The 12,069-nt window shown below is 47.0% G+C and overlaps 1 protein-coding gene across 1 annotated transcript; it reads left to right on the top strand.

The window, feature by feature from the left end:
- The first annotated feature begins 709 nt into the window (after positions 1–709).
- On the top strand, positions 710–10,573 carry LOC115735683. The gene is made up of 2 exons (XM_030667065.2): positions 710–1,300; positions 9,173–10,573. The coding sequence occupies exons 1-2, from the start codon at positions 812–814 to the stop codon at positions 10,571–10,573; spliced, it is 1,890 nt and encodes a 629-aa protein (XP_030522925.2). The 5' UTR covers positions 710–811.
- The last annotated feature ends 1,496 nt before the right edge of the window (positions 10,574–12,069 follow it).

Below are 12,069 nucleotides of genomic sequence, written 5' to 3'. Positions count from 1 at the left end.
TCTCCCCCGTCCTCTGAAAATTTTCTTATTCTTCTTCTGAATGTCATTGCGCGACAGAACCAGAGCTCGTCCATGGCCATCGTAATTTCGTCACATCTGTTTTGGCTATTCCCGGATCAAAAGACGAACCAATGACAAACCACATCACTGTAACTTACTCTCTACGCCATCGCGGAAACAGCGGAAACCGAAAACCCCCCATCTCAGTCTCCAAACGCCGATCAGATCTGGCCGAACGACGCCGACGGCGGCCGCGGACGAGCTTCGGCGGCGCTCGCGAGCCGCTCGTCCAAAACTTGGCCTGCTCAATCTCCAAACGCCGACCACCTCTGGACGAGCATCCCGACGGCGGCCGCGACGCTGATGGCCGGTGACGGTGCTGTGCATGGGTGGCCACGAGCCCTCGTCGTCCATGGCCTCAAAAGGCAAAAAGAAAGCCAGAGAACATAGCCGGAGAAGAGAGAGAGGAGGGGGAGACCAGTGGGCCCCACTGGAACACGTGGCGATAAATGATTGGAGTGGGTTGAGCGCGGCTGACGTGGGCTTCAGGAGCATGTAATGTTTGTTCTCTATCATCAATCCCGCGTTAATCGACCAGTACGGTACTATATTGCCACAAACGGTTTTCAAAGGGAAAAAGCGCAGGTACCATTTGAAGCAAAAGAGTCGCAGTCACGCCTCAGTGCTGCGACCCAACCACTGTCAAAAAATTTCGCTAATATTTCTCACCTGCGTCTCTCCATCTTCTTCTTCCATCGACCATTTTCGGCTTCTTTGCCATCTCGATCCTCCATTCCCACTTTTCAAAACCATGGAGAACAAGCCCACCTTCATAGTCGAAGAGAGGAAAGAGCTCTTGCTCTCTCCGAACGGCGACGCGCCCCCTGCTCTCAGAACGGGTCACTTCCTCAAACCCTCCGCGACAGAGCCCAACCCGCCGCCTCCTCCGCTCTTTTCGACCTTATCGCCGCCAGAGAAGTTGCCCATCGGCATCAACTTCGACAACTGGGGTCGCCCAACCAAGAGCTGGACCACGTGGGTCGATAGCAAGGAGTCCGCGCACGGGCTCACATGGAAAAGAGCCGGCTTTTACGAGGCCATTAAGTGTTCGACGTTCCTGATCCGAAAACACCCTAGCTTAGTCCTCGGGCTTGCTCAGTATTGGTGCCCCGACACGAACACCTTCGTTTTCCCCTGGGGCGAAGCCACCATCACGCTCGAAGACGTGATGGTCTTAGGGGGTTACTCGGTTTGGGGATCCTCCCCTGTTTTGAGCCATCTCAGGGACCACTCAGGGGAGGTTGAGATGAAGCTGAGGCGAGCGATGTCCGAGATATCAAAAACCACAGCGAAGAAGGCGGCCAGCTCCAAGTGGATGGAGAAGTTTAGGGACACCGGGAGCGATATAGAGTACGAGGCCTTCCTTGCGTATTGGCTGTCGAGGTTTGTGTTCCCGAGCGCTAGCAATGTGATTGCTGCGAGACAACTGCCAATGGTGGTAGGTCTTGCTAGAGGCGCGAGGATTGTGCTCGCGCCCGCTGTTTTAGCTCGTGTTTACAGATATTTAACTAGGCTGAAGAATGTTTTAGATGGAAATGAAGCGGATACTTGGATAAGAGTGTCGGTACCGTTTGCTGTGGTTCAGATATGGGCTTGGGAGAGATTTGGAATCCCCATCAGGCCAAATCCTAGAGAGGTTCCTCTAGGGGAGCCTAGGTTGGGTCGATGGCACAAATCGAAAAAATCCAACCTTCAAAATGTGCATTCCATGATGGTCGAAGCCAGAGTGGATTTTAAATGGCGTCCCTACAGCTTAGCCGTGAATAACTTGGCGTCCTATGCATTTTATGGTGAGAAAGGGATCTGCCTGTCGCTGGAAGAGGAAGCCGATGGGGAACTGAGGTCATTTGCTCACTGCTTGATGGCTTGTGAGTTGCCCGGGCTGGATTTTGTCGAGACGTACTCGCCTCATCGAGTGGCCATGCAATTCGGGATGGATCAAGATATGCCAGGTCGAGTTGCCCCCTGTAACCAGGACCCTAAGGTTGCTTGGGACAACTACAGTAAGTCACTCCAAGGTGTGCAGTTGTATTGCAGCGAGGCTTTACAAACCATGCATAACAGCTCGCTATGCTGAGTGGTGGGCTTCAAGGAGTTCAAAAGGATCGATGCAGGGTTTAAAAGGAAGTTCGGTAGTTAATGATGACCTGGTTCCTCTTGGTTTTCAGCCAAAAAGTATGAGTGTGGACACGGGTGACTCCAGCGAAAATGATGATGGGCTAACTCTGGAGGAACTTTTGAGGTCCACTAGGCAAAGACATGCTGCCGGGAGCCGCTTGGCAGTCGACCGCAGCAATTGCTCGCAGAAGGATCAAAGGCAAAGTTCCTTCTTACAGAATGTGGGTAAAGAAGACACTGACATTGAAATGAGAGAGTCACCAATGGAACCTGTCGAGAGCAATAGGCCCCACGATACCGCTCCTGAAGGAGCTCAAAGAGAGGACGAGGAAGGCACAAACGGAATAGGGCATAGTGTTACTGAAGGATGTTTAGCTGACGAAAATGCGGGAGTTAACAGTGAGCGTTTAACGATTGAAACCCTAGCGCTGGATCTTGATGCTCGGATAAGCAAGCTGGAGAGAGCAGCTGCTGCGCAAAAAGCTCGGATTAACAAATGAAAAAAGATTCTCAGAAGACATGCTACTTTGATGATTTCATGTAAATCATCTACCGTCCTTCCACGTTTGTAGTTTTCGAACCGGATATCTCTTTTATATTAGTGCTCTTGACTATCATTTCTTTCCCTTCTCCTTCTTATTCTGTCTCATTTCATTTGCTTTTTGGGAGGTTAGCAGAGATTGATCCTGATGCATTGCGAATGTTTAGATTGCTTGTTCTGTTGATTGTTTAGCTTGCGTGAGAAATGGCAATGCTTTGTGGAATCCGAATGAAAAATTAACCGCCATCTGCTTCTTAACAACCATCATCTATCAAATGGAATGGCCTGAGAGAGTGGGCTTGTGTTGTGCTTGTGCCCTGAGATTTGCTGTACATTTACAATTGCCCCGAAAGTCTACTGTCTGATCACATAGCGAACCAATCAAGTAAAGCATCACGGAATCGCATTCAACTCCACTTGGTTAGATACAAACCAAGAAGTCGAGTCAAAACTAACAAAACTCAATCAGAGTTCGAGTGGCTCGCGATAAATTCGATTCATTCGCAACCTAACGCAGTCATCGCCAACTATCTACCAACCCCAAGGCTCCAAATCCTAACAACAACCAAAAATACGCTCACGGGATCAACAACATCAATTCGACAAGAGAACTCCAAGCGGACCTTGATGTGAAGCGTGCCTCTGCCGAACTCGCTCTCGCTCTTGTTGTGGAACTCCATCCAAGCCGTGGATTCATAGAAGCAAGCGCCCCTCCAGTTCAAGCTGGCATTGGAGGACAAAACCACTGTCGTTTCTCCATGTTTGATCACCAAAATCTCCAGGGACTGCTGAATTTCCACGAGAGAAGTATATGGACTCAGAGGCGGAGCTTCCCATTCTCGAGCTTCCCTCAGCGTTCCTAGGAAATGCAGATTTCCCACGCTGGCCGCAAGGAGGAGCGTTCTTTCTAGAATGTCTCTCCCCGATAGCATGCCCCAACCATTTCGAGCTTTCGAAATCCGGCTCGCCATTATCACTTGGATAGGGGTTCACATGATTATGATAATTCCGTGGATTCCACAGGGTGTCCGATGCCGAGATTTCATACTTGGGGCACTTCTCTGGTACCCAACTCTAGGAGTAGCTAAGAAGTGCCCGTTATTCCCTTCGCCATTTGCTCTGACAAGAGCCAGTGATTCCAGGGCCTTACATCCACCGGAATATCGGAAATTAGGCTTGTCGTTGTACTTGTTGGCTTGCACTGGCTGTGAAGATCTTTTCCGATTCCCTGTTCCTTGCTACGCTATCCTTGATTGCGCTCTTCCAACGAACTCCTGATTAGATTTTTTTTTTTGTTGGCTAGGTATATTAATTTTGGGGTGGCTGGGTATGACTTAAGTATATAAATTTTTGATTAATTTACATTTTGACTCCTAATTTATTGAAAATGCTTAAAATTGACTCCGTTGTGTCAAAATGACGTGTCGAGATGCTGGACTCACATGTTGCTGGCATGCCTAGAGCCTTAACCACGTGTCGATCGCATGTCAAAGAGTGTTAGTGAGTATCGGACACGACATAACACGATACAAAGACCCTTAGATAGTGTCGATGCTCCCTAGTTAACAGCAAAAAGATCACTCTTATTACCAATCTTATTAATAATTTAAGGTGGCGCTTTTTCCTCTCCCTTTTTGTTAACACACTCTTTGAAATAGTGTTTTGACTACAATATCACTTGTGGGCACCATTTTGTGTTTATTTTATTTTTTATTTTTTCTTATCCATCGTCTTCTTCACCGAAGCCTCTAACCCCGAAGGCTCCATTGGCCACGCCGTTCGATCGCTTCTTCACATCGCTGCCCCGCATGGCCTCAGCCCGCCGTCATTGAGACCTTCCTAACTATCATCTACTCTATTGTAAAGGGGCACAAAATCAGCAAGGCATCCCTTGACCTCACTGTGTGCCCGAACGATTTTGAGGACGAAGATCCAATCGATGATGATGAATTTGAGGAATTTGAGAGAGAGAGAGAGAGAGAGAGAGAGAGAGAGAGAGAGAGAGAGAGAGAGAGAGAGAGAGTACCTGCAAAAGGGAAAGAGGAGGGAGGAATTGTAGCTTGAGAGACTTGGCATTTTTTTTGTTTTTTTTCTTTCTCTGCCGGTCATCACCTGTTATTGTTATTGTTGTTTTTGACACAATTACAGTAGTTGCGGCTCCACTTTGCCACCAATTGCTTCTCGTTACTTTCCTCGATGAGGTTTTGAGCCATCTTCACCAAGCAAATCGAACTTGGCTCGTACTCGGCCACTCCAATGGGCATCGGCTCGAGGCCGCGAGGGTGCGGCGATGCGGAGAAGAGATGAAATGGCGAGGCCAATGCAGCCTTCGGGGTAGGAGGCATGGTGGAGGACGTGGGTATAGAAGGCAGTGAGGAAGAAGATGACGAACAAACGCAAAGAGAGATAGGGAAGAAAAAGAAAAAGAAAAAAAAAAGTCAAATACAAAAATGAACCTCACTTCTGAAATTGATAATTGTCGATGAATATGATGTGCTAAAAAGTAGGATCAGAACGTTATTTTAGGGAGAGTGTTAGCCAAAAAAAAAAAACAGGAGTGAAAAAAGCCCGATCAATAATTTACTGTATGAATAACACAAAGTCATAATGGCCACCATCGAATGAATGATATGCGCACTTTAGAGTTCAAAATGGGCGTAGAGGTAAATTCGGACCGCCCCGAGCTTGTCAGGATCCAAGTGCAAATAATCATGCCCGGACAAGTTATCCTCTCGTTGTCCCACACACACCCGCGAATCTTTTCCGGAGAAGAATGGAGTGAAAATGAAGGGAAACTCTCATCCCTGCAATCAAATGTTGTCCAGCCTACGTAGTTCGATCAAAACCAGTTTGTAAAACGTCGTCTCGTCGAGCCCTCGTTGCAATTGTCCTGGTATTCATCGCAGAATCCCCTTTTTGTCTTTTTCTTATCTGCTTTTTAAGCAAGGACTTGAGCTCATTTGGCAGTGTGTTGTAGCATGCATAGAAACTAATGAGTAACGGGATCGATGCCTACCACACTCCGCCGAATCCTGAAATTTCGATGTCTATAGGAAAAATTATAAATTCCAGTATGGATAATAAATTTGAATTTTGAGAATTTAAAGGATGATGATTGATCCTTCCGGAACATCTATCAGAAAAAATCAAATTTGAATAGCCAAACGTTAACTCGTAGTATCGAGATTCGTCGCTCGTAAATTTTAATCTTGTCCGAACCCTAAATGCCAAATTATTATTTTTACCCTCGATCGATCGAGCCACATGACCATTCGATGTTCATTTACCTTTAGGTTTTATTTGTGTAAAATAAAATTATTAATGTTTGTTTTGAATTAGTGAGCCCCCGCCAAAAAAAAAAATTGTCCGGCCACCACACTTCAGCTAAAGTGACATCATTGCCCACCTCATTACCTTCATCCCCAAGTTTCACATTCTTCTTTCTTTTTCACTTTTCTCTCTCTCTCTCTGTTGAGCGACCAGACCCCCACCCCCTCCCCCCTCTGTTCATCATCATCATCTCCTTCTTCTCCTTCTTCTCGCGAGTCTTCTCTGGTTCCACCCCCCTTACCCGACACTACCACCACCAGTAGCCACCCCATCACGCCATCGTCCGTCGCCTCATCACCGCCTGTCGCCAAACCGCCAGCCCCGTCGCCCGCGAGCTGGCCAAGACCCGCGGCGTCCACCGAAGCCTAGTCGGGACTCGAGCCCTCTCAGTGGTGCCGTGCCAGCGCAGCCGCGAGTCAAGCCTCGCCACCTTGTGCCACACCCGTCGGTCGCCGCGACCTCGAACCGTGAGACCCGACTAAGAGACCCACTGACCCGCGAGCCGAGTCCCTGCGAACTGCCATATCGACGCATCCGTGAGCGGCTGAGGTTGTGAGCCGCGCTGCCCAACCGCCGACCCGAGCTGCTCCCGCTGTTCAGCCCCCAACGTTAGCCCCGAGCCCCCTCCAAATCCGCAACCCGAACCCGAGATACTCGCACCAGAATCCTCTGCCTGTGATTTGACCCAACCCAAAACCATTGACCCGGGCCGAAACAATAACCGAACCGAACCCGTGAAACCAACCAAAACCGAACCGAGGCGGAACCGAAGTTGAACTGCGAGACCTCAAGCCCAAGTCATCGCCGTCGTACCCAACTCAACTTCGACCATCGGAGTTTGTGAGTTAATCCCTAAACTCTGAATAGAGAATTAACTGCGTTTAAAAATAGATTTAATATTATTAATCGCTAATTAGATTATTTAGCAGGGGCCGAATAATTTAATTGCTTGTGATCAAATTATTTGCATGAAGCCGAATCAGCTAAATATTTTAGTATTATTAATGGAAATCTGGATTAGTTAATCGAGTTGGATTAATTAAATGTGATCGGAATACTTATTTACCTTAATTAATTATTACAGTATGATTATTAATATTGGGTGATTATTGTATTATTGTGGGTAACTGTATAATGATTGCTGCTTGTGCGGATTGTTGTAATTGATTACCCTGTTTAGACATGGCCAAAATTGAGCCGGGGCCTGGAATCGGCCCGTTGACCGGGCCCACGGTTCCATAATTGTTGGAACCGACCGGGAACAGTTGGTTTCGGGCCCGTTCCAACCCGATTTTTTTAAATAAAAAAAAAAGGGAAGAGGCCCGAGAAAAAAGAGCTATTGGGCCTAGGAACCGGCGGTTCCAAATCGAAACCAGAATCGGCCCAGAATCGGCGGTTCCAAACCTAGAACCGGAACCGGCCACGTCTAACATTGTTTATGGTTGCAAAATCTTGTGGATGATATGTATATCTATATGACCACGGATGGATTGAATTTTGAGCATAAAAATGGCCTCGAGTCAAGATAAGAACGGCTTAATTATCTCGGTATGCTTATACGGTCATATGATGAGATTATACCTTGCCGGTTGTACGATTTCCTAATAAGTTTGTGACGTGCCGGTCGTATGGAATAACATGACTTACTACAAGTCGGTCGCAGCTTGTAAAGAGCCGAAGCCCCTATAGGGATTCTTAATAGTTTCGTATCATGTCAATCGTACGAATCTTACGGACTATCGGACGCCGTCACCGGAAGTAAGGCACAAAACTTGGTCATGTTAGTAGACACTGTCGGTTGTAGTGTTAAGCCACACCGGTCGTGTGCGCTGGGCCTAATGGTCTCTAATAACCGGAACACGTGTGATACATTGTGTATGAGATCGTGATGAATGTTACGGTTGAGTGCCTTAGTTTATATGTTGTTGGCTGGTATGATATGAACTATTCGTCGTGTGGCCCAAGGTGAGGTAAGTTTGCATGTGGTTAAGGATTCACTGGGATATTGTACTTGGTCGTTTGGTAGCTAGAGCGTGGCGAGAGTCACACATTATGGATCTGTCATCAATATTATCCCTTGTGTTTAGGCTGCCTTGAGTGAGTCAATATCCTATCCGGACTTAGGAGTTGACTTACGGAGATTTTATATCTCATCCCGTTGTTAACCATTTTTCGGACCATTAGCTGTGAAAAGCTAAAAGTGGGCGTGGTTTCTTTTTGAGTAGTATGGAGTAGTGTTAACCCACAACCCCGAACCGGTATTTTTTAGGACCGTAGAAAGTGACCCCGAGGTTGGGCTTGTATGTACGTACTTCTCGGGGTTAACAATAAATAAATAAAAATGATCGTTTCCTAGGGTTAATCATAAATAAATAAAAATGATCGTTGTTGTTGTTAATTGATGTGACTGTTTGTTTGACATCTTACTTTTCTATCCCTGTAGATTTTATAATTGTTTGGGAGTTACACGTTCTGCATGTACTTAATAATAAGATAAAAATAATAGGTTGATACGTGCCTGGAACGTCGTCCTTTTGACTTGAGGCGATCTGGTAGGGTTGTTGCGGTCCCGAGGTTCGAGGTTCGGGGCATGACATCTGCCATCTTTGATCCTCCATTGCCACTTTCGAAACCATGGAGAACAAGCCCATCTTCATGGTCGAAGAGAGGAAAGAGCTCTTGCTCTCTCCGAACAGAGATGCCCACCCGGCTCTAAGAACGGGTCACTTTCTCAAACCCTCCGCGACAGAGCCCGACCCCCCGCCTCCTCCACTCTTTTCGACCATATCCCCGCCGGAGAACTTGCCGATCAACATCAAGTTCAACAGCTGGCGTCGCCCAACCAAGAGATGGACCACGTGGGTCGATCGCATGGAGTCCTTGCACGAGCTCACATGGAAAAAAGCTGGCATTTACGATGCCATCAAGTGTTCGACATTGTTGGTCCGAAGACACAATTGTTTAGTCCTTGGGCTCGCTCAGAATTGGCGTCCCGACACGAACACCTTCGTTTTCCCCTGGGGCGAGGCCACCATCACGCTTGAGGACGTGATGGTCTTAGGGGGTTACTCTGTTTGGGGATCGTCCCCTGTTTTGAGCCATCTCAGGAACCAGCCGCTGAAGGTTGAGATGAAGCTGAAGCGAGCGATGTCCGAGATATCAAAAACCACAGCGAAGAATGCGGACAGCTCCAAGTGGATGGAGAAGTTTAGGGACTCTGAGAGCGACATTGAGCACGAGGCCTTTCTCGCGTATTGGTTGTCGAGGTTTGTGTTCCCCCGCTCTGGCAATGTGATCAATAAGAGGGTACTGCCGACGGCCATAGGTCTGGCTAGAGGTGTGAGGATCGCGCTTGCGCCAGCTGTTTTAGCTCGTATTTATAGGGAGTTAAGTAGGCTGAAGAATTTTTCAGATGCACTAGTTTCCAGGTTGAATGATGGAAATGAATCGGATGCAATTGATCTAAAACTGTCGGGGCAGTTTGCTTTGGTTCAAGTATGGGCTTGGGAGAGATTTGGAACCACCATCAGGCCAAATCCTAGAGCGGTTCATCCAGGGAAGCCTAGGTTGGGTCGATGGCACAAATTGACAAACTTGGACCTTGAAAATGTGCATTCGTTGATGGGCGAAGCCGGAGTGCAGTTTAAATGGCGTCCCTACAGCTTGGCCGTGAATAACTTGGTGTCCTATGCATTTTATGGTGAGAATGAGAACTGGCTGTCGCTGGAGGAGGATGGTGATGGGGAGCTGAGATCATTCGCTCACTGCTTGATGGCTCGTGAGTTGCCAGGGCTGAATTTTGTTCAGAAGTACTCGCCTCATCGAGTGGCCATGCAATTCGGGATGGATCAAGATATGCCTGGTCGTGTTGCTCCCTGCAACCAGGACCCTGAAATTGCTTGGGACAACTACAATAAGTCACTCCAAGATGTGCAGCTGTACATTCCAGCCAGGCTTTACGAACCGTGCGTAACAGCTCGCTATGCTGAGTGGTGGGCTTCAAGAAGTTCAAATGGATCGATGGAGGGTTTAAAAGGAAGGTCGGGAGTTATTGATGACCTGGTTCCTCCCGGTTTTCAGCCCAAAAGGATAAGTGTGGACATGGGTGACTCCAGCGAAAATGACGACAGGCTAACTCTGGGGGAACTTTTGAGGTCCCAAAGGCGAAGAAGTGCTGCCAAGAACTGCTCGGTTGGCGACTGCAACAATTGCTCGGGGATTGATCGAACGCAGAGTTCCTCCATACAGAATGCGGAAAACACTGACATTGAAATGAGAGGGTCTCCAATGAAACCTGTGGAGACGAACAGGCCGCACGATGCTGTTGCAGGAGGAGCTCAAAGAGATAATGAGGAAGGCACAAGTGGATTAGATCAGAGATTTACTGAAGGAGGTTTAGCCGACGAAACTGCGGGAGAAAGCAGTGAGCGTTTAATGATTGCAACCCTAGCGCTGGAACTCGAAGCTCGGCTAAGCAAGCTGGAGAGAGCAGTTGCTGAGCGAAAAGCTCAGATTACAAAATGAGAAGTCGCTCTGAAGAACTTGAACCAGGATACTTTCACGTAACTGTCTACTGTCCTTCCAAATCTGTTAGTATTTGAACTGGATCTCTTTTCTTTTAAGACAATGCTCTTGGATATCATTTCTCCTTCTCATTTTATTTTATTTCATCTGTCTTGCTTGGGGTTCGCAGAGATTGATCTTAATGCTTTCTCAATGTTTGGATTGCTTGTTCTGTTGATCATTTGGCTAGTGTGAGAAATGGCAATGCTTTGTGGCTGAGCTAAGTGTCATGTGTCTGATGCAGTGGACAAGACTTCATACTTTGTGAATGTGTGAATATGAACTTTGAGTTCCAGAAAATCAAAATGAGAAATTACTCGCCGTCGGCTTTTTAACAACCCTTATCTATCAAATACTGACCGGAGCAATGCCTGCTGAGGACATGGCCGGCACGATGATTTTCGGTTTATTCCAGTGTCCAAGGGTTAAATTTTCCAGGGAAATATTTCCCTAGATTTTGCAGCATCCTGCCTTCTGTTACATCAAGGACTAGAATTCGAAGCCTATGACTATTATATCTTGTTCTGAAAAGATGCTGCTTTTTGAGAAAGATCATTCTGATACAGAGTTGTCTTGTGCAGCAGTTTCTGCTTCAATTGAGCTCGTTCACCTGTTAAGTCTTGCCAAATCGGTCGAAAGAGCTATAGCGTCGATAAGTTGATCCCTCTGCAATTTCGACGGGAGTGCCCAGATTGAAGAACTTTCACTCAAAATGAATGGTAGAAGTCCTTTTGCTCTTCATGCAATATCTAGTTAAAAAAAGGGTAGGCCCTGTTGCTCGTTCGGGTTGATCAGATTGTAGAGGGTCATACTTCACTGCACTGATTCGGAGACAAGGGTACTCGGAAATCATCGATCGCGCCATTCGTTCTACATCCTCCTGATCCTAGCCGAGGATTGATCCGACAAGCAAAGATGGTGTACAACAGAAAGGTAGAACAAGAAAGATGCTGACGATAGCCGTGGCGAGCGAAGCACTTTGGAACGACGGTGGCGCTCGTGGCCAATACTACCAAGTCACATGCGCCGGCGACGCAAGGAACCAAGGCGCTCCGGTGCCATGCCGCAGAAGCGGGACCAAGGTGGTGAAAGATTATGTACCGCTGCCCGCTCAATTTGTGCCGGGGAGCGATTGATTTGTAGCAAAAAAGCATTTGCATTGATAGCAGATCCCGATATCAACATTCAATACTTTTAGAACCACTTCCGTACTAAATAGTAATAGTGGAGACTACAAAGTTTCAAAGTGACATATGATCATTTTTCCAGTAGATTCGACATTTTTCTAAAAAGCAAGCGACCTTAACTAACTCTTCATTTATTCAGCTAACAAAATAAGAACATAAGGATTGTGATGTCAAATTCTAAGCTCTGATCAATGATGGACTACAAGAAAAATTATTACCACAACATTTGTCGATAACATAGGAGTGGAGACCCCTTTTTTTTTTTTTTTC

This window comes from Rhodamnia argentea, chromosome 2, assembly GCF_020921035.1.
Source record: "Rhodamnia argentea isolate NSW1041297 chromosome 2, ASM2092103v1, whole genome shotgun sequence".
Lineage (NCBI taxonomy): Eukaryota > Viridiplantae > Streptophyta > Magnoliopsida > Myrtales > Myrtaceae > Rhodamnia > Rhodamnia argentea.
Note: the sequence above shows the minus strand (reverse complement) of the source record. Positions and strands in the feature narration are given on the sequence as shown.